Source organism: Miniopterus schreibersii, assembly GCF_964146895.1.
Source record: "Miniopterus schreibersii genome assembly, chromosome: 2".
In the NCBI taxonomy this organism is placed as follows: Eukaryota; Metazoa; Chordata; class Mammalia; order Chiroptera; family Miniopteridae; genus Miniopterus; species Miniopterus schreibersii.
In genome coordinates, this window is record NC_138102.1 from 35,432,412 (window position 1) to 35,453,830 (window position 21,419).

Below are 21,419 nucleotides of genomic sequence, written 5' to 3' on the forward strand. Positions count from 1 at the left end.
TTCTCTCTGAAATCAATAAAGACATATAAAAAATAAAAAAAGATTATAAATCAGAAGTCAGAGCAATATAAATAGAATTTCATGTTCACTGAACTTCTGGTTCTCTGCCTCTAAACTGAACATAAAATAGTTTGAGAGGTGAAAATGACCAAATCCTTTTGATTGTCTCTCTCTCTCTCTTTCTGTGTGTGTGTGTGTGTGTGTGTGTGTATAGTGTGAGCTAAATGCAGGACATGAACTTTACAGTACATATAGAGACTATGCTACATAGGCCCTGGCCCAGTAGCTTAGGTGGTTAGAGCATCGTCCCAATACACCAATGTTGAGGGTTTGAGCCCCAGTCATGGCACATACAAAATCAACCAATGAATGCATAAATAAGTGGAACAACAAATCGATGTCTCTCTTCTCTAAAATTAATTTTTTCCAAAAAAGACTACATAAATTATATTTATGTTGAAGATATCCATATCTGTTTCATCTATACACTTATGTTTTATAATATCACAATTATGATAAATATTGTACCTAGCGTCTAAGAAATGTATAATACCTTTCAAGGGAAATATATAATATGGAAATATGATTATCCCTGTTACAGGAAAAACTGATGCAAATTATCAATAACCTGCCCAGTTCATGCAACTCCTGATTCCCTACTCTAACAGCATCTTCTGGAAATAATTACTCCCATTTCTAATTTTTTTAAATAGACTTTTTCAACATTTAAAAAATTTTTATTTTATTTTATTGATTTTAAAGAGAGGATGGGAGAGGGAGCGAAATAGAAACATCAATGATGAGAGGGTAATTGATCCACTGCCTCCTGCACGCCCCCTGCTGGGGATCGAGCCTGCAACCTGGGCATGTGCCCTGACCAGGAATCCAACCTTGATCTCCTGGATCCTAGGTTGATGCTGAACCGCTGAGCCCTGCCAGCTGGGCCCCATTTCTAATTTTTAAAATAAGTCCCTTCAGCTTTTCTGAATAGTGTACACAAGACTGTTCTTAACAAATATGAAATGGATGAGGAATAAATTAATGAAATGTTAAACTGTTTAAGAGAAGAAATATTAAGGTTCACTTCAAACTCCCTATAAGAGTTAGTCAAATAGTAGGAAAAACAAAAACTGCTAAAAGTATATCTCTCTTCTCATCAAAGAGTTGTTTCCATTGACCAAGATCTGAAAGCAGCTGGCAACAAAGATGAAGCCCAAACATTTCAGTAAAATGTGCCTTGCCTGTTTTATCCCTATACCTTTGAAAATTAAAAATCCAAAAGGACTCTCTGAAATTAGCCAAAAGTCAACTAAGAAGTAGCTACTTAAAGAGGACCTGTTGAGAAAACAAAAATCATCTAACTGGCAGACCAGCTGTAAATTTCACTCATAATCATTTTCTGAAGTCCATCTCAAATGTCACTTCCTCTCTGTAGCTTTCCCTGAAGACTCCAATCCACAGATGTTTCCTCATTCCTGTTGTAGGGCACCTTGGACATACATCTTCAATAGCATATCAGATTTCTATAATCTGTTGAAATACTTATGCCCTTTACTTTGAGGTTCCTAGAAGACAGATACATTTTTTGTCTCTGAGGCACTAGGAATACAGTACACGATTGCTGTTAAATTTAAATTTACCACATACTAGGTTCTAAAGGCTGGTTACTAAAATATTTAGTGGAAAAGCCAGTGTGCTTGTGAGACTAGCTTTCCCTTCCACTTGGAAGCACTACATCCTTTCAGTCAGAACGCTTCTTACGCTACAAAGTATGAGAGCTAGTTTCAAGGGCTAACTACTGACTTGAGTAAACCTTAAAGATCCTGAGACATTTTCAGAGATCCAAGTTTTAAACAGAAACTGTAAAATCCTATGAAAAATTTAATAGTTTCTTTAATGCCCTAAAATAAGCTCAGTATTAACAGCTACAGTAAAGCTGGCAGTAATAAAATAAACACCAGCTTTTAAAAAAATAAAATCAAACTTAATAAACAAACCTATTTACAGACTGTGAAAGCTTGCTAAACGATTTGAATTGTCAAAATTATTAATGGTTTCAAAGAGATCCTCAAGCCCAAAACGTTGTTTTACCAACTTAGAATAATTGTGTATATCATTATGGCCTTTGTCAAATAATCTAAAAGGAGTTTACTTTTACTTATGTCTCTTTTGCTAGCAGTTAAACCGAAAACCTTGAGTGTGAACGCCTTAAAAGAGATTAACGTTTTCAAGACTTGCTGGAGGAAGAAAACGCCAGTTTCTCTTGACGTCTGCTCCTTTTAAGTGTTTAAAACAATCTCGGCAAAACTAAATCGCTGGACCTTACATATTTTTGTATATTAAAATTTTCTTTTTACACTTAAAAGATAGAAATTAACTGATTCAACCATCACAGCAACTCTTGATGAATGCAGTTTCCGCGGTTCAGGGTGTTATATCCCACAAACGAACTAACTGTTAAAGGTGAAGTTCAATGACCAAAGCCCTATAATGAAAGAGGAAGCAATGAAATAAAAAGTTACTGGAAGACCTGGTCGTCCACTTGCTCGGACTGCGTGACAGCGCTGTGAGCGATGACTTTCACTCACGGGACGCTCGCTGGCGTGTCGCACGCATCCGACTCCAGGACAGCGCCGTACACACAGTCCCTGTTCCAGGAAAACCGAACACAGTTGCTGGTGCAACCTGGCCCGCCAGGCGGGAGACGAGCCTGAGGCCCGGAGTCCTCCAGAACCTAACCCCGCACAAGGGCCATTCCAGAGCCTCGGACCCGGAGCGGGGCCAGCCCCGGAGCTACGGGAGACACCTGACCCCACCCACTGCTACGCCCCCTTCCCCTCGGACCCCATCTTCCAGGGCAAAGGGAGGCGTCCCCTTCCGAAAGTGCACCCGGAGGTCCACCAGGTCTCACCGACCTTGCACTCGTCGCTCTTTTTGTCTTCTTCGCAGAAGTTGACCGGTGCCAGGCCGGGCAAGTAGAAAGCGGCGCCCGGACGCGGGCCCTGGGCCGCCCCCAGCAGAAGTAGCAACAGCAGCCACCGCGGCCACCCAAGTGGAGGGGACGCCGACATCCTCGCGCTCATGATGGCTGTTTCGGGAGAAGGACAGACGAGCCGAAGGGGTGAAAGGGGAATGAGGGGCCGGGAGCCTCGGAGACCACGACAAGGCGGCCCAAGTAGAGGGAGGCCGGCCCCGCGACGGACTGTTCCGGTTGCGATGAGAGGCACCGCCGATCCCGCAACAGAAACCGAACCGGACCTCGACAGAGCATGCGCAACGCCGCCTGCACATGCTCAGTGAGAGCAGCCGCCTAGCGCCCCGACGAGTTTCCGGGAGGGAGCGTGGAGGAAATCCACTTTCCAGGTTTTCAGCTGGCCGGCTGGGTAGCTGCTGGGAGAGAGGTCCCAGCGCTCAGGTTCCCATTCCAAGTTCCGATCTAGAGCGCCCTTGGAGCGCGGTGGAGCAGGCCCGCTTGCCTGGCGCGCCCGGCTTGTTGCTTTGTCTCAACTTTCCTTGAACATCTTGCAATTCCCTCACCGCGCGGCCCGCAGCGTGGCAACCCCTGTTACGGAGCTGGTGCTCCAGGGAGTACTTGCTCATAGAGGCGGAGTTGGTGGCGGAAAGAAGTTCCGGGAAACACCTGGCTGGGAGCAGGATAAGGAAAGAAAAGGGGGAAGAACGAGCCTTAAGTCCTCGCTCCCACAGACAGCTGCTCAGAGCTGGCAGCACGGACGCTTCCCAGCCACGGAGGCAGTGGCGCATTCCTGAGTCGGCCAGATTGTTTGCACAGAACAAACCAGGCCTCTTTAAGAGTGAGTGAAAAGAGACAGAAAAACGGGAGGAGGCGAGTAGAAACCAGTGTTGACGCTTTGCAGAGGAGGACATGGGCACATCCTAGGGCTCAGCTTGGAAAGTAGTCCTAGCGAAACAAATTCGCTATAATTATCCCTGAGTTTCTGTCTCTTTTCCTACCGAAGTGACGTGATGCCCGCGTTTCTATGGGCCCGTGCGCGCGCGCGCGCACGGGTAGCGCATTTTCTGAGTATTTTTCAAGGCTAAATTTGCTTTTGGTGACATGAAGTCAATTCAGTTGAGCCTTACAGTTAAACTGAATACTTCGGAAGAATACATCAACTTACCCACTGTAAGCAAGGAATCAAAACCAGGGTACCTCCAGCTCATAATTAAAAAATGGGATAATTTGCTAAATGGGTGTGGAGCCCCTTGCAAGTCACCTAAATTGTTGTGTTTGCACATTTCCCCCCTGGAAAGTTGATAACGTTCATTAAATTTTCAAAGGGACCTGTGACCCTGCAAAAAAGGTTAATAACCATTGTTTTAAACTGTAGGGTAACCAGAACATTGAAAGATTAAATTCTTGCCTGTAAAGGTAGTTTGCACTAAGAGCTCCCGCTTTGGGACACTACTATCTAATCATATGACCTTGAGCAAGTTAATTAATCATGACCCAAGTAGTAGAGAGAACTAGGAAGCAGACTTAAAGTCGTTGTGAAGATTAAATGAAAAAATATATATGTTAATCACTGAACACAATGCTTGGCACAGAGGAATAGCAAACATTTTTACAAAAGCCCATCTAGCAGTGGGAGTGTCACTTCTCCTTCTCTCACTCTCCCTCAAGCAAATCAATCAACATATTCGTTGAATATCTACTTTGGGCTAAGGAAAAAAATTTGTAATATTCTGTACTTAATGTCATGAAGATATCAAGTGTAAGAGGAAGAGGGTGTTCTCTCCATTTAGAAAGGGGAAGGAAAATCACATTTTTGTGCACTATCGCCTATGTATCCAGTGCCATTAAATACTTGACCTTCACCGTCTCACTGCCTTCCCTCACCCCAACCTGCTACTCCTCCTTTTTCCCCATCTCAGAAAATGGTACCGTTGCCTCCCTACTTCTCAGACCTCAGACCTGGGAGATAACCTAAATTTCTGGTTCTCTCACTCTAGTTCTATTCCCTGAATCACTAAACTAGACTAAATCCTTTCAATACTTTCCACGTCCACAGCCACACCCCAGTTCAAGTCAAAATCTTAGCTGACCTGGACTACTTAGGGCAATAACAGCCCCTCAGCTTCCACTCTAGCCAAGAGCGACCTTAAAAATGCAATCTAAATCCTTGACAAAGGGATAATTCTGAGATGTCCAAAATTAAATTACAGCAGGCTGGAGGGTGGAAGAGACAAGAGAGGTTAATCAGTTAAAAGCTACAGGCCGAAACCAACAAAAGACTGATAATATTCCTGAATGTATGTTGAAACTTGGCATTAACTCCCAGGTGGTTACTTCCACCACTGTCTAGAGAATAGCCTACGGCCAGGTGCCACTGCATTTCCAGACTGTTGCCCACAACCAAGCCAAAAGAGCAAACACTTCTTTATGACCTAGCATCCCAGGACCTATCCCAGGACTAGCCCCCCTTCCCCTTCTCCCACCCCTTCATCTATAGCCCATGTAAATTGCTTCAAAAACAATTTACATCTTTCCTTCCCAAAGTTTGTATAAAGGAGCCCCATCAATCCCAGAAGAGCAGACATGTTTGTCTTCTCCATTTAGCACTGCTGCTGGTGGTTTGGACTGCATGCCCCAGGACCTAGTCTTTTATCTGGCTAGCATATTGCTCAACAAACACTTTTCAGAAAAGCTTTCGGTGGCAAAAGTTGTGAATACCCTCAGTACAGCTCTTCTGCTTAGCCGCTGGCATCCCACACTACTTACTACTCTTTGGAATCAGCGTGGCTATTTGTTTACTGTCGCTCCCCACGCATATGTAAACCCCCTGGAGTAAGGACCTCAGCTCTACATCCCCAGAGCCTAGAGCAGCCTCGGGCACAGAAAGGAGACAAGAGGAGCCAGTAGCCGGAAAGCACTGCAGGACTGGTGCTGGCCAGACCACAGACATTCCAGGTCAGAACTTAGAATCGCAGATTTTCAGCGCCGAGTTAAACCTCAGGTTTTTCCAGACAAGGTTAACCTCGCCTCCTTTTACGAGGAGAGGCCGAGCCCGCGGCGGCCTGGGGGTGCAAAGGCGTCCCCCAAACCGCCGCTCCAAACTCCGCGGCCGTATCTACGCTCCGAGCTCAGCATTAGCAAAAACCCGGAGAAGTGGAGTCTTGCTCAATAGAAATGGTTTCCGGACACATCCCGGTCCTATCAGCGCGCATGCCCAAGGCTGGACGCCTGCACTTAGCCAACTCCTACCCCGCTACGGCTTCCTGACTTCCGCCTCCAGAGTTCAGACACGTCACCGGGTGCTGCCGGTCTGGTGGGAGGGGCGGGGGGCGGAGGGGACCCCTTACTTCCGGATCCGGCCTCTCCCGGCAAACGCCTCCCTCGGTATTCCCTGGGTTACCTGCGCGGGTGTCCGAGCGGAGCCCGAGGCGTGACGGGGAGAGATGGCTCCGAGCCTCCTCAGGGCACAGCAGAGAGTCCCTGCGCCTCTAGGCGCTTCCGCCCTGGACGCCGTCAGAGGAAAGGCTGAGCAGGGTTCCAGTTCCCAACTAGTAAGAAACGAAGGTTCCCTTCCCTGCTCCCCTGGGCTGTGACGCTCCCTTTCTGAAAGTACTAATCTGACTCCGCTGTAAACCTCGAGGGATATGATTTTTTCTCTTTCCTCTGCTACAGATAACATTTGCCGGCTCCCATTTAAGACTCTTAATAACCTGGTGTTTCTTCCACTCCCCTCTGCCAAAGTAATTGGGACAGCCTGTTTTTCTGCGTTACCCACGGCTTCTTTGTATTTATTCGCAAATAAAAATTCAGGATGCGCAGTTAAATTTTAATTTCAGATTTAAGATGAATAATTTTTTAGTATATGTACGTTCCAGATATTGCATGGGCCGTGCATGTAAATTACCTGGCAAACCACTTCTGTGTTAAGTTGCAGGAAGGGCAGCTATACTCAGTTGTATGCCTGTAAATGAATGGGCTTTCAAGGTTTTCTAGAAGATAAAAATCACCTCATTGACCTTCAGTTTCTGATATAAAATTGTGATAGTCCATAAGGACAAAAAGTGAGTCGTCCATAGTCGTCTTCTCTCCTAGTCTAAACACTGCAACTTGCAACTAAAACTGGCCCTGAATAACTGCGAATCAGGGTAGTTCAGAGCTAGGGTATGAGAGATCTTAATAAGTTTTAAGATAAAAGAATGGTTCCCAGGGAAACAAGACTTGATTTGTAAGCTAAAGTAGGACCAGAAGAGGGATTTATTCATTCAGCAGAACCTAGAAAAATTAGAGCCACAGAGACAAACACCAAAGTTACCCAGGGAAGGCAGTGACCTGGCCCAAAGGCTCCACATCTGCAGCATTGTTGTTGGTGTATCTCTATGATGTGATGTTGATGTATATTCTAATCATATAAAAACTTACCTTGGAGATATTGAGAGTTCCAGACCTCCACAATAAGGGGAATACTGCAATACAGCAAGTCATAATCTTTTTTGCTGGTGGAGGGTCTTGCCTTCAATTTGTAAAAAGAAAGAAAGAAAGAGAGAGAGGGAGGGAGGGAGGGAGGGAGAGAGAGAGAGAAAGAGAGAGAGAGAGAAAGAAAAAGAAAGAAAGAAAGAGAGAGAGAGAGAAAGAAAGAAGAAAGAAAGAAAGAAAGAAAGAAAGAAAGAAAGAAAGAAAGAAAGAAAGAAAGAAAGAGGAAGGGAGGAAGGAGAGAAGGAAAGAAGAAAGAAAGAGAGAGAGAAAGAGAGAAAGAAAGGGAGGGAGGATGGATGGATGGATGGATGGATGCACGCCTGGTCGGGCGTGGCTCAGCGGTTGAGCGTCGACCTAGGATCCAGTCAGTTGGGGTTCGATTCCCAGTCAGGGCACATGCCCAGGTTGCGGGCTGCAGCCGATCAATGACTCTCTCATCACTGATGTTTCTATCTCTCTCTCTCCCCCTCCTTTGCAACATCTGGGAAGCACAATAAAGCTAAGTGCAATAAAACAAGTTATCCCTGTAGCTAATTCAGGTTGCTCTGAATTTATGCCCACCAACCAATTTTCTGTTTACAGTGTGGCTTGCCATGTATCTTGCTTATATAGAGAGAATGTTTGCTGGATTCAGGTAGCTGGTCTCCTCTAGGATTATTGTTGTTTTAACAACTTTATTTAGCTATAATTTATATACCATGCAATTTACTCACTTTAAGCATACAACTCAATGATTTTTTATCAAGCTTACTGAATTATAATGCCATTGCCATAATACAGGTTTAGAATATCACCTCTATAAGATGATTTTTAATGTTTAATCCCCTTTCTATACACAGCCCTAGGCAACCACTAATCTACTTTCTGTCTCTATTAATTTGCCTTTTCTGACTCCTCTGGGTTTATTTTAAAAAATAAATTAATAATTTTATTTATTCATCAGTTTCTGTGTCTGTGGCTAATGTAAATTTGCCCCAGATAGAAATCATTTTCTCATTTTCACTGTTCTGACAAGTAAGTTGTCTCAGGCTACCAGATTGCCCTGGACTCTCCAGTGCCAATGCTCTCTAGCCAGAGACCACCAGGAATACACCAGTGATTATGTTTATTACTCATTGCATTTATGACTTATTGCAGTGAGGGGGAATGCACATGGTGGAGAACCATGAGACAACTCAGTAAGTGGGTATTGGAAAGGAACTCATTATAGGATTCAAGCTTGTGTTTGATAATTTGAGGGAGTGTTTAAAGAAGTGGAGCTTTGCCCTCCCCGATGTGGCTCAGTTGGTTGGAGCATCGTCTCAATGTTTCTCTCTCGCATTGATGTTTCTCCTCTCTCTCCCTTTCTCCCTCTCCCTCTCTCTCTAAAATCAATAAACATGTCTTCAGGTGAGGATTTAAAAAAAGAAGTGGAGCTTTCCTTTGGAATGGTTCTTGCCAGGAAGCAGTGATAATTCTTCATACTGGATATCTTATGTTGAAGGGGGGTAGACTAGACTGAGGCTAAAGAGCTGTAATTGGTCAAACCAAACCAAAACAAAAGAGCGTCACTATTCTTAGCCAGAGTAGGGAGATGTTTGTTCATTTTGGGGTTTGGACAATGTTCAGTTTTTTGTCTGTTTTTTAGATGTAATTACAGAAGGTTCATGTTTTGTCTTGATAATGGTCAGAGAAGCCTTGTCTGATGTTCATGTTCTGTGAAATTGTACTCAACAAGGCCTAGGTGTGAGTACCAGGCCAGCTCCTCATGCCAGGGGCTACTTTTCCCTTTCTCACCAAGATAATGCCACCGAGTGGGTGCCTTGTCTGGATAACTAGCAAGCCACTCATTCCTCTGTTATCACTACATACATTTCCCTTTTTCTTGAAGCTTCAGCAAAAATATTAGACCACTGGGTAAATTCTAACCCTCAAACTCAGATTGTGATCATTTTTATGGATGTTTAAATGATTCACCCTTCATCTTGTAAGTGAGGCAATGAACAACATTAGTACTCTGCTTTCTTTCACAACCTTGTACCTTTTAAATGCAGGTTAGCAATATTTTCTGTGCATATAACCACCAAAAGTGTTTCTATCCAGGATGCAAGAACTCTTATGAATCATTTTTTAAAAAAGCCTTCTAAGAGCCCTAGCCAGGTAGCTCAGTTGATTAAAGAGTTGCCCAGATACGCCAAGGTCCTGTGGGTTCAATCCCCGGTCTGGGCACATACAAGGATCAACCAATGAATGCATAAATAAGTGGAACAACAAACCGACCTGTCTGTCTCTCTCTCGCTTGCTTGCTCTTGCTCTCTCTCAAATTAATTTATAAAAAGACAACTAAGTAGAAAAATGGGCAAAATATAAAACAGATATATTACGAGAGCAGATAGCTAACGGTCAAGAAAAATGAAACACGTTCAACCTTATTAAGTATGAGGAAATTGCAAATTAAAACCTCAATAAGATACAGCTATACACACAGCAGAAGAGCTAAAATTTAAAAAACTGGCAATACCAAGTGTTGACAATGATGTGGAACAACTGGAATGCTCATTCACTGTCAGGTGGGAGATTGTTTGGCACGCATGTTCTATAACCCAGAATTTTCACTCTTAGATCTAAATGCCTGCCTACTTTCACTGAAAGATGTGTTCACCAAAATATAACTAATGCCCATCTACAGTAGAATGGATAAATGAATTGTAGTCTAGTTCCACTGTAGAATACTATACACCAATGAAAACAAATTACTATTAAATACAACAACATGTATTAAACTCACAAACATGATATTAAGTGAGACAATGAAAACACTTGTATAATTCCATTTAAATAAAGTTCAAAAACAGGCAAAACTAATCTATCCTGTTAGAAATCAGGATAGTGGTTAGCTTTTGGGAGCTATAAAGAGGTAATGATTAGGGGGCATATGTTGGGGCTGTCACAGTGCTGCTTCCGCATCTTGATCTGGGTGGTAGTTACGTGGCTGCTGTCACTTTGTAGTAATTCATAGAGCTGCATACCCATGATCAGTGTACTTTTCTGTATGTTATACTTTTTAAAAATGTATTAAACTACATATCATTCTTATGAAAAAGTTAATTATTGAAGTTGGGTATTGGGTATAGGAGTATTATACCCATTCTCTTTACTTTTCTGCATTTTAAATTTCTCTTCATAAAAAGTTTAAATATATGTATACATGTTCGTGTATATGTATATATGTATATGTATGTATTTATGCATGTGTAGTATGTATACATATTTATGTGTAAATGTTTGAATTGCTCCTTGACCTGCCAACCTCTCCGAAAGTGAACAAGATTTTGCAGAGACCACAGTAATACGAATAGAGCCAAGTGATTCTTTTCTGCCATGTTGGATTTGAAAATTAACTTATAAGGAAAGGTCAGTGTATTGAGATAGTATTAACCAATAAAATATATCTAATATGTAAAACAACAACCTGAGTGAACATTTTTATACATGGATTAATGTCAGTATGTTGACTATGTATTATATTATACTACTGATAAAAATATATTGAAGAGAATACAGACAAAATGGCATTGTCTTTTACTACAGGCTGAATCTTATTAAAATGAACTTTAACAGGGATTACAATTTTTTTATTTCCTGAGAGTGTTTGAATATGCTAGAAATAAGTGAAATTTGATGTCATTCACGAATTGCGTTTGAGAGACATGAATACAGCATTCGATACATTTTGCTTTGGAATCCTGGCTAATGATTCATTTGTAACTGCTGAGTACAGCTAGGTATATTTCACTAAAATAAATGTCGGGCAAAGTTTATAGAAAAGCATAAAAAGAAGCAAAGACAAAGCATGCATGAAACAGGATACGATTGCACAACAAGAGATATGAGGCCCGTCACCATGATTACTCTTAAGTAGCTTCTAGAGTGAGCCAAAATACACAAGTTCCCCCAGAAGAAAAATATTTGAGTAATTTGGGGGTAGAATGTTTATTGAAAATAAAATTCAGACTGAGAGAGTTGAGGAGCATGGATTGAAGGGTAACTGTATAAAAAGAGTTCAGTGGAGTCACAGCCTGATCATGTTTTCCTTGAGAGCTAACTTTAGAACATAATACCCATTTGAGATGAAATTAGGTACTGTATCTTGCTGAACTACCACAACGACCAATAAATACATGTTTAAGCATTTTAGAAAACTGGTATAAAATAGAAAAAGGCTGTAGACAAACAGAACCACTATACCCAAGAGTGAAATGGTTTGAATGACCAGGCATCTGCCCAGGGACTTTTCTCCAATTTCTGAGAGGTTCTTAACTTCATTGATAATAGGGATTACCATATAGAGTAGAAGTCCATGCATACTGAACTTTGAAAGCTACTTTGATGGTACTTTTGGCTGAACACAGTTTTGCCAAATGTGCTGGTTTTAGAAACTAATACCCACAATTCAGCCACACTCCACTGAAGGTTTGACTCTTACTTGGGGTTGCTGATAAGATCCAGATGTCCAGTTACATTTACATTTCAAATAAACAATGAATATTTTTCTAGTATATGTCCCATGTAGCACAAATCTGTATATGTATTAAAACTCATAGAAAAAAGTATTTAAAATTGAAAAAATATATAATTGTCATCAGAGTTCTATCTGAAATGTCATATATATCCAATGTTGCCTTACTGTCTTTGGAATTTTCATGCTTATGTGAATTCCCCATGTGCATGTATTAAAATTTTATTTTCTCCTGTTAATCTGTCTCTCTTAATTTGTTAATTAGCCCAGCTAGGAGAACTTAGAAAATGGGAGGACAAGTAATAATATTCTTAGCCTCTACTATTATGTAGTATTTTCATTTTAAAAAACAGTGAACAGCCTGGCTGGCATGGCTCAGTAGTTGAGCATCTCCTATGATCCAGGAGATCATGGTTCAATTCCTGGTTAGGGTGCATGCCCAGGTTGTGAGCTTGATCCCCAGTAGGGGGTGTGCAGGAGGAGACCAATCATTGACTCTCATCATTGATGTTTCTATCTCTCCCTGTCCCTTCCTCTCTCTGAAATCAATAAAAATATATTAAAAAACAAAACAGAAAACAGTGAACATACATTTCATTTGTAATGAGATTTTATATAGTTAGGATATATATATACATGTATGTATGTGTGTGTGTATGTGTGTGTGTATATATATATATATATATATATATATATATATATATATATATGGAGAGAGAGAGAGAGAGAGAGAGAGAGAGAGAGATCATGTTATAGGAAAACTTGAGTGATGCCTGCTGTTATTTCATATTGGTTCAGCCTTTGGTGGGCAAAGAGGCTTCACTGCATTATTGAAAAAATATCTTTTGGATAAGATGTTTCTCTTACTTTATAAAAGAACTGGCAGTGCTATCATCTCTCAGTAAATCTTGTTCTCTTCCATGGGCCCTAGCACAAAGTGCCCTGCCCTTTTGCTGCGCCATTAGGTTTCCCATTAGCATCCATTAACCAGCAACTTCCACTTCGGAGTATGCAGCCAGAATTTTTTCTGAAATGGAAAGATGTAGAAGCCATGATGCAATCAAAGACTAAGTATTTGTTTTTATTTCCCATAAATTCTAGCTTGTTTTATAAATGGATCAGAATTCTGATCAAGTATAAAGCATTGGGAAGCTGCCAGGAGTTCCAAATAGATTAGCTTACTTGATTTTGCTTTACAGAGGTTACTGAAGTTATGCTAGATGAAAATTTTTAATGGTTTTACCCAAAAATCTAGAGGGTAGAACTTAAAACAAGTGCGTTTGGCCTGTGGTCATTGTTTGCCACATCCATGACAGAGCCTGAGATTCTGACAGCAGAATCGACACAGAAGCGGAGCCCTGCAGGATGAGGGCAATCAGTGCTCCTCACCACTCCTCAGGGGATCCTGGCCTCCTTCATCCGTTCCTGCCATGGCTACCAGCAGGAAGTGATGCCACAGGCATCCTGTAGGCCAAGTCATTTCTCAAAAATCCATAGCTATTACCAGACATTATGCTTCAGTTTGGCAGTTGGACAGTGAGCAATTGGCTGCCTCGGGAGTGATACAACCCAAGGCAACGAAATTACAAAAGGCTAAGACTGCCATGTCATAATTTTTTAGGGTTTTGGTCTTGATTCCCACGAACAGTTCCACAACTCAAAGCAAAACCAAAAATTCTGTATATTTCTATGGCTATCCAAGTACATGCATAGAAAATGTTTTGGAAGGGTATACACCAGCCTGGTGACAAGAGTGAAGACTGGAAGTGAAGGGGGGTGCTTTACATTTATCTATAATTATGGAAGTTTTTACATCTTATATTATCTGTATAAGTCAAATTAACTTAAAATAATTTAAGTCTTAGGATCTTTTTTGGGGGGGGAAGAAAGATGGATAAATTCACCATTTTGTCATTGTATAAGAGCAGGATCTCTGAAGTAGTTAAGGACAGATAAATGTGAGAGGGATGAGGGTCTTCCATTCTTTCCTAACTATGGATGTCTGGAAGGGTACACAGCACCTAAAGGAGTTAGGATTTGAATAGCATTAGATAGGAAAGGTAGTTTTATATTGGGGAAAAGAAACTTGGAGACATGATACAATAGGATTTGATGGTCTAGAATACTCAAACAGCTCTCAGACTGAATTATTTCTGTTCTCACTGATGAGTGAATGTGAAGTGGAAGAATGTCCAGAAAGAGTGGCCATGTGACAGAAGGAAAGAAATGAGGCCTGGAAGGGAACATATGCTGGACAGCTTATGGAGACAGAAAAGCGAGCTGGGAAATAGGGGTAGGAGAAACAGGTTTAGAACCATCCACAACCATGTGAGTGTCTAGACTGGACTGTAAAGGACCCTGCATTGGTCATTTCTTTGAATCTCATATTTCTATGAGCTCCTGTACATATTTAATTAAATGTGTTTTTCTCCTGTTAGTCTGTCCTATGTCAATTTAATTTTAGGCCACCCAAAGAATGGCTGGGAAGAAGGGAAAGTTTTTCCTCTCCTACAAGATGTAGACATAGATATAGGAACAACTGCAAATATAAACTGCAAAAGTCCCCAGGGCTCAACCTATAAGGTGTGGGATTTTCAAAAATAAGTATCTAATAGTTTGTTTTCTTATATATTTGTTCTCTACTGAAAAGCCAAATGCAGAGTCCTGGCCGGTGGCTCAGTTGGCTGGAGCGTCGTCTGTACACCAGAAGGTGGTGGGTTGGATTCCCGGTCAGGGTACATACCTAGGCTGCAGGTCTGCCCCATCGGGGCATACACAGGAGGCATCTGATGGATGTTTCTCTCTCACATCAATGTTTCTCTCTCTCCCTTCCTTTCTCTCTCAAATCAATGGAAGCATGTCCTCGGGTAAGGATTAAAAAAAAAAGTCAAATGTTGAGGAAAATATCCTAGTTAATTGCACATGGTACGGGTTAAATTTTCTGACTCATTAAGGTTTTACCCTTTGTTATCTTACTTATTCTGGAAGTGTTTAGATGACTTAAGATAATGTGTCAGGTGGAAAAAGCAAACTGAACACTACATTTCCAAAACAACTTATGTCCCCACTGAAACCTGTACACAAATGTTTATAGCAGCTTTATTCATAGTTGCCAAAACTTGGAAGCAGCCAAAATGTCCTACAATTTGGGTAAAAGGATAAAAAAAACTGTTGTTAAATCGAGACAATGGAATATTACACAGAGATTAAAAGCAATGAGCTGTCAAGCCATGAAAAGACATGGAGGAACCTCACATGTATATTGCTAAGTGAAAGAAGCCCACCTGAAAAGGCTGAATACTATATGATAATGCCTATGTGACATTCTGGAAAAAGCAAGAGCCTGGAGATAATAAAGAGATGAGTGGTGAGAAGATAAACAAAGCTGTCCAAGTAGCAACAGCAGATTGTAATCAGCTGCAATAGGGAAAGGAATCCAGCAAAAACTGAACTCAACTTTGATCTACTCAGAGAAGACTGGATGTTTTAAAGAGAGGAGGAAAGAGAATGGAGAGGGAATGACAGGGGCTTGAAAGAGTCAGGAAAGTGAAAAATTACAGAAAGAGGGAAGGGGGCATTGGTCCATGGGAAACCATCTGGGTTTGCTAACTGGCACTTGTCAAAGTTAGGCTCCTACCCTCCCACAGAGGCTGGGAGACAGGCCCTGTCTTTGGGTGTCAGCTGGAACAAACAGTCAATTCTTCTGTCAGCCTTGAGTTTCCTCAGGCAGGCACTTTAAGGGAGGCTAGGGTCATCCCAGGAATGCTGCCTTGAGATGTTAGAAACTAGGCTAGTGTTTGTTCAAGTTTATAGGCTAAGGTTGAGGCCTAGTCAAGAAGATGGAGTATTACACAGAGGTGAAAAGAAATGAGCTGTCTAGCCAAAGGAGTCCGGCTAGAGTTTGAAGAGAATTATCGTCAGTGGTTGCCAGGGATACTAGGGGAGGGAAGGATGAATAGGTGGAGCACAGGGGATTTTTAGGGCAGTGAAAATACTTTGTATGATACTGTCATGGTAGATACATGTCATTATATGTTTGTCAAAACCCACAGAATGTACAACACCAAGAGTGAACCCTAATATGAATTTTGGATTTTAGTTAATAATAATGTATCAACATTGGCTCATCCATTATAACAAAAGTACCACACTAATGCAGGATGTTAATAATAGGGAAAGGATATACGGAGAAGAGAGAGGCATATGAGGACTCGGTGTATTTTCTGCTAATTTTTTTTTCTGTATACCTAAAATTGCTCTAAAAATGAAGTTATTTATTTAAAAAAGAGTTTTCAGATGGTATTTTAAAATTTTCATTAGGTTTGAGAGGAATAATTAAATATTAAATGAATAATACTAATTGTTATATTTAATGTAATATGTTACGGACCTTGAGACATCTTTAGCCTACTGTTGGTAAAGGAAAAGCTGATTGCTTCAAATGTAATGCATAATGTTAATGATGTAAAAGGTAACCCCCACCCCATACAGATAATGGCTCTTAGGAGTTCGAAGTCTTCCCTGCCCCCAGCTGCCCTCATTAATTTGGTCCTCACAAAAACTTTGTGATGCAGGCAGGGAAGCTATTATCATGCCTGCTCAGAAAGCCAGTGCCATGGAGCCTCGGGGGACAGTTTTCAGCATGTGGTTTGGCTGAGTTTCCATGAGAAAATACCCAAGAGGTGCTTATTTGCAGAGGTCCCGAAGAAATGCAATTTTCTGTCTCTCCCATGTAATGAATATTTAGAAGCGTACCCCTTTATTTGAAGTAAAGCATTTTTAATGTGATCAAACAAAAAGATTGAAGCTCTATAAGTAAAAAGTGGGGGTGTTTTTCCCCCTTCTTTATTTCCTTTTTAATTTATTCTCAGGGACTAACTTCTGTATTTCCAGGGACTAACTTTATTAAGACATTAGCAAGCCCAGTTCCAGGAAAGCGTAGCCTTTTGAATGAGAATCCCAGTATTCGATGAACACAGAGTAGGACGCCCTATTTGGGTAATGACTCAGATTAGAGATCCAGCTGTCAGTAATGTCAGCATTGGCTTGGTTTTTTGAAATCTCACAGACTTAGGCATTTTGGTGCAGGTTTTGTTTTTTCATTCTCCACTTGTTTATGGGTAGATTTTTATGATTTACGTGGAATTCCTTGTTTTACCCATTTACTTATATTTCATGCTTGATATTCCATGAAGGAAATTGATCTGTTCTTTCTCTTGCCTTATGAGCAGGGACCCTGGGGTAAATGTTGCTGTGTGACAAGCCACTGCCAGTAGAAGTACTAGAGAAACAAGTGTATAAAAAAGGTAATTACCTAAAATTAGATTAAGCAAAAACTGCTCTGTTAGGTAAACCCTGTGGCTAAATTGTTTACAGTACGCTAAGCAGGGGATAATACTGTGTTCTACAAAAAATAAAAATAAAAAAAATGTAAAGCTTTAGTAACTGGAAAGTATGCCAAATACCTAAAGTTATCAAGTCCTCTCCCATTTTTCTTTATTACTTTTCCAACTTGAAAGAAGACAGAGGGAAGTATAGAGACAATTGATGTAGGGCATGGGAAAGGATAATCCAATTTTTAAAAATGTTCTCATAAATAAATAAATTAGTTGCTATGAGATCAAGTGATGTTTCTGAGAAGTTCGTGATCTTTTTCTAGAATTTAATGGACAGGCTATGTTTTCAAAACTAATCATTTGTTCTAGTTGCCCTACTTTAATTGTAGTCTTAGGACCTCTACAAAAATGCATTATAGTATCAAGGGGATTGAGCTCCCCCAAGAAAATGGCCTTAAAACAAATAACGCAGAACCAAAGAACTGGGTATCTTGGTGAAGTTGTAATTATAGCCGTTTGTGGAGTTCCATCAGAATTTCTCCTTCAGCCCAGTAAGAGAACTTTGAACTTTATACTTTGTCTGGCTATCTGACACCTGTCGGGAAAATCTACAGGGATGTGGAAGGTCCCAGGAGATGGGGAGAGAGAACATTGTATTGTCTTTCCTTTCTCTTCCTCCCACACCCACCACATTACAATTTTTAGAGCACAGACAACCGGCTTAAATCAAAGGGGCACCTCATAAATCATTAAAATAATAATTTTGAAAAAACTATATATTCCTTTGGGAAAATACTTATGACAATGTTAAGAAAAAGAAGCAAGACACAAAAATGAACTTTGCTATGATTACAACTGTGCAATAATTATAGATCTATACAAACAAGCTTCCCAAGACAGCAGGTAAAAATGAAAGCCATCTGATTTCTGGGGAGATTTTAAAAGATCTTTCAGTTGGGTTTGCTTTAATCTGTTGTCGGAGGTACCAAAAAAAAAAAAAAGAAAAAAAAAAAGGCTGGGGTGGTGTTCAAAATATTGAATAACCTGTATTATATATCATGCAGGCCACTCCAACAAGCAGCTGCCGTAATTACAAGAGAGTCAGATGTCGGCAGGTAAACACAGCCTTGCAAAGCCAGGCCAGCACTGAGAATTTCCCATGGGTACGGGCGTAACAAATGGGGTGGGAGTTGTTGCAGCCCCAGCAGGTAGACACCATGGCAGCCCCTCAGGTGCCTTACCTGGGGCCAGGGTGGTGGGTAGGTGGGAGGTACTTGGTGGGCTTGGACATCACCCCATTACCAACCAGTACTGTAGTATTCCCATATTTTATTACCTGGTAAAGGTATAATAGTGCCACGAGCTGATAGGAGTCCTGATTAAGAACAACACCTTTTCCTTGCATCTGCCAATCAGGTATTGCCTCGCTCAGCAGGCTTCTGGTCTTTGGGGCGCAGATGGAGACAGCAGGGTACTTGAACCTGGGAGATGGTCCCAAATTGCCTTTTAATACCAGTATTTTCCTTCCAAACAACACTTCGAAAATATGTTTTGTACACAGTTGGGACAGGGCCCAGGAATTAGAGAACCCCAGTGAGAGTGCCAGGTGCACCCGGAAAACCAGATGCAGTGTTACTGCTAATCTTTAATCTTCTCATTTCATACAGGAGAAAATTTAGGGTGGATGAATGGACAGTGGGTAAAGCTGACATCCAAAGTCAGTCTTAGCATTAAAACTGCCTTTATAAATGATGATGTAAAATGAGATAAATTTAAACTTTAATTCAAATCTAGGGATCAATAGTGATCCATGTAAAATAATAATCATACCTAATACTTATAACAATCTTACGAGATAGGTGTTATTATCTCTTTTACAGAAATGCCTAAAACATTACTGGCTTTTTCAATTAAACCACACCCAGAAGGAGAAACACATAACTGCCTGCACAAAGATGTAAGCAAACACACATGCATTTAGAGCTGAATGCAGAAATATACTCATAAGCAGAAATAAATTGTTTTATTGGGGGGCGGCTGCTATAACAAAATGCCATAGGCTGGGTGGCTTAAACTACAGACATTTATTTCTCACAGCTCTGGAGGCTGGAAAGTCCATGATCATGGTGCTAGAAACTTCAGATCTAGGTGAGACAGTTTTTTTCTGGCTTGCAGAGAGCCTTCTATCCATTGACCTACCCAGTCATTTATTCACCCAAATACCCTTCCTTCCATCATCCACACACCTATTTGTGCATTCATCCCTCCACTAAAACATTTACTGAGCATCTATCATATATTAGAACTCACTGTCTAATAGGGGAAAGAAATGATACACCGCATATTCTAAATGCTGTAACAGAACATTCCAAATGCTTGAGCAAAGACCTGTGGGAGCTCAGTGAGAAAGAAAACTAATATTGATTTGAGAAGAGCGTCAAGTTCTTTACCAGGTTATCTGCATTAGTCTGAGTTAAGGAATAAATGTCTAGTTCCACAGTGAAACTAGAAGCAGTTTCTTTTCCCCCTCTTAATTGCCTGTCATCCTCCCAAGACTCAGTGGGAAAGAATGGGGAGAATTCATCTCTAGCCAAAGAAGGCAGTTAAAGATGACAACTTGTAACCATCTGGGGCAGAAGTGTCAGTGCTTGCTGGTGGTGGAGGGAGACAGAGGGGTCCTCAGGGCACCTACTTCCTCAGGGAACCTTCTCTGGTTAGTGGAGGAACGTTGCAGTCAACCATGAACTTCAGCAGGTTCAATGTAGCAATGCAGACGGTGCAGGCTGTCCTGCTTCCTGCTGAGATGTCCTCTGGGGCCTTCCCTCTTATGGGTCAGCTGAGGAGCCTCTGGTCTCCTAAGGAGTGGTCCACAGGCTGGAGTCACAAACCCACAGAGAACAGACAGGCAATTAGGGGCAGCCAGACAAAATTATCCTCCCAGCCCTTTAAAATATTTACTTAAAAGCCAATCACATATTTATATTTAAAACAGCATTGCTGCCAAATCCAAATGCATTGTAATCAGGTTGCAAACTTCCTACCTAGAGACTTCAAATATTTTGAGGGTTCCTTTAGTAACCACAGGAAAAAAGTCTTGTTACAAAAAGGAAATTGTTTTGTGTACAAAAGGGTATTGCCCTTGAAACCCCTCATTAAGACACTATTCTCTGAGAGAGGTATTATTATTTTTAAAATCATCACCCCAGTACGAGCTGAGAGAGAGAGAAACATCGGGATCAAACCCACCACTCAGGTATGTGCCCTGACTGGGAATCGAACGGGCAAACTTTTGTTGCACAGGACAATGCCCAACCAACTGGGCTACTCCAGCGGGGCTGAGACAGGTATTATTAATTCCATATCACAGATGAGGGAACTGAAGCTCAGAACATTAAGGAATTTACTTAGTTGTTTTAAACACCAGCTAAAGTCAGGGGACTCCCCTCTTCTCTGGAATAGGCCAACTTTGATTCTCTCTCTCTCCTTAACCTTTCATTATGGGAAAATTCAAATTATATGTAAATTGGGAGAAAGTACCAGAAACTTCCATGTGCCCATCACCCATCTACAACAGTCACCAACTCACGCACGGTGTCTCTTGTGTCAACTAGGACTCTTTTTAAACACTCAGTGAGATGGAAGTTTCTGCACAGTGATAAGTAACAACCAGTCAAATGGCTATTGTATCATGTCTTTTAGTTTCTATCTCAAACAATTTGCTCAACAAAATCTAGGAGTATGTACAGAATTTTACAGCCCCTTGCCCTGAGCATTTTGGGGACTCTGCTTACTTGATCTTAGCAGCATATACAGAAGTGCAGCTCGTGACGCACAGCCAAGCTCTGGGCGAGGGCGAGGGCGAGGGCGAGGGCGAGATAGCAGCCTCTAGAAGGGGAGGGCCTCACGTCCCCTCGATGACCTCTTGGGGCAGCAATGATAGACCACGAGACATCCAGTCATAATTCTAATTGAGGATTTCAAGCATATCCAACGGACACGTCCTTGTTTCTTTTTTTTTTTTTTAAGTATTTTTTAAAAAAATATATCTTTATTGACTTCAGAGAGAGGAAAGGAGATGGAGAGAGAGATAGAAACATCAGTGATGATTGATGTTTCCTGTGCCCTGACCGGGAATTGA

The 21,419-nt window shown here is 41.3% G+C and overlaps 1 protein-coding gene across 1 annotated transcript in view; it reads right to left on the reverse strand.

Moving 5' to 3' along the window:
- Positions 1-3,285, reverse strand: part of TM9SF2 (transmembrane 9 superfamily member 2) — a 49,737-nt gene extending 46,452 nt beyond the window's left edge. The window contains exon 1 of the mRNA XM_081128377.1: positions 2,916-3,285. Within this exon, the coding sequence (XP_080984503.1) occupies positions 2,916-3,083 (168 nt within the window). The 5' untranslated portion in view covers positions 3,084-3,285. The remainder of the gene's footprint in view (positions 1-2,915) is intronic.
- Positions 3,286-21,419: the final 18,134 nt, after the last annotated feature.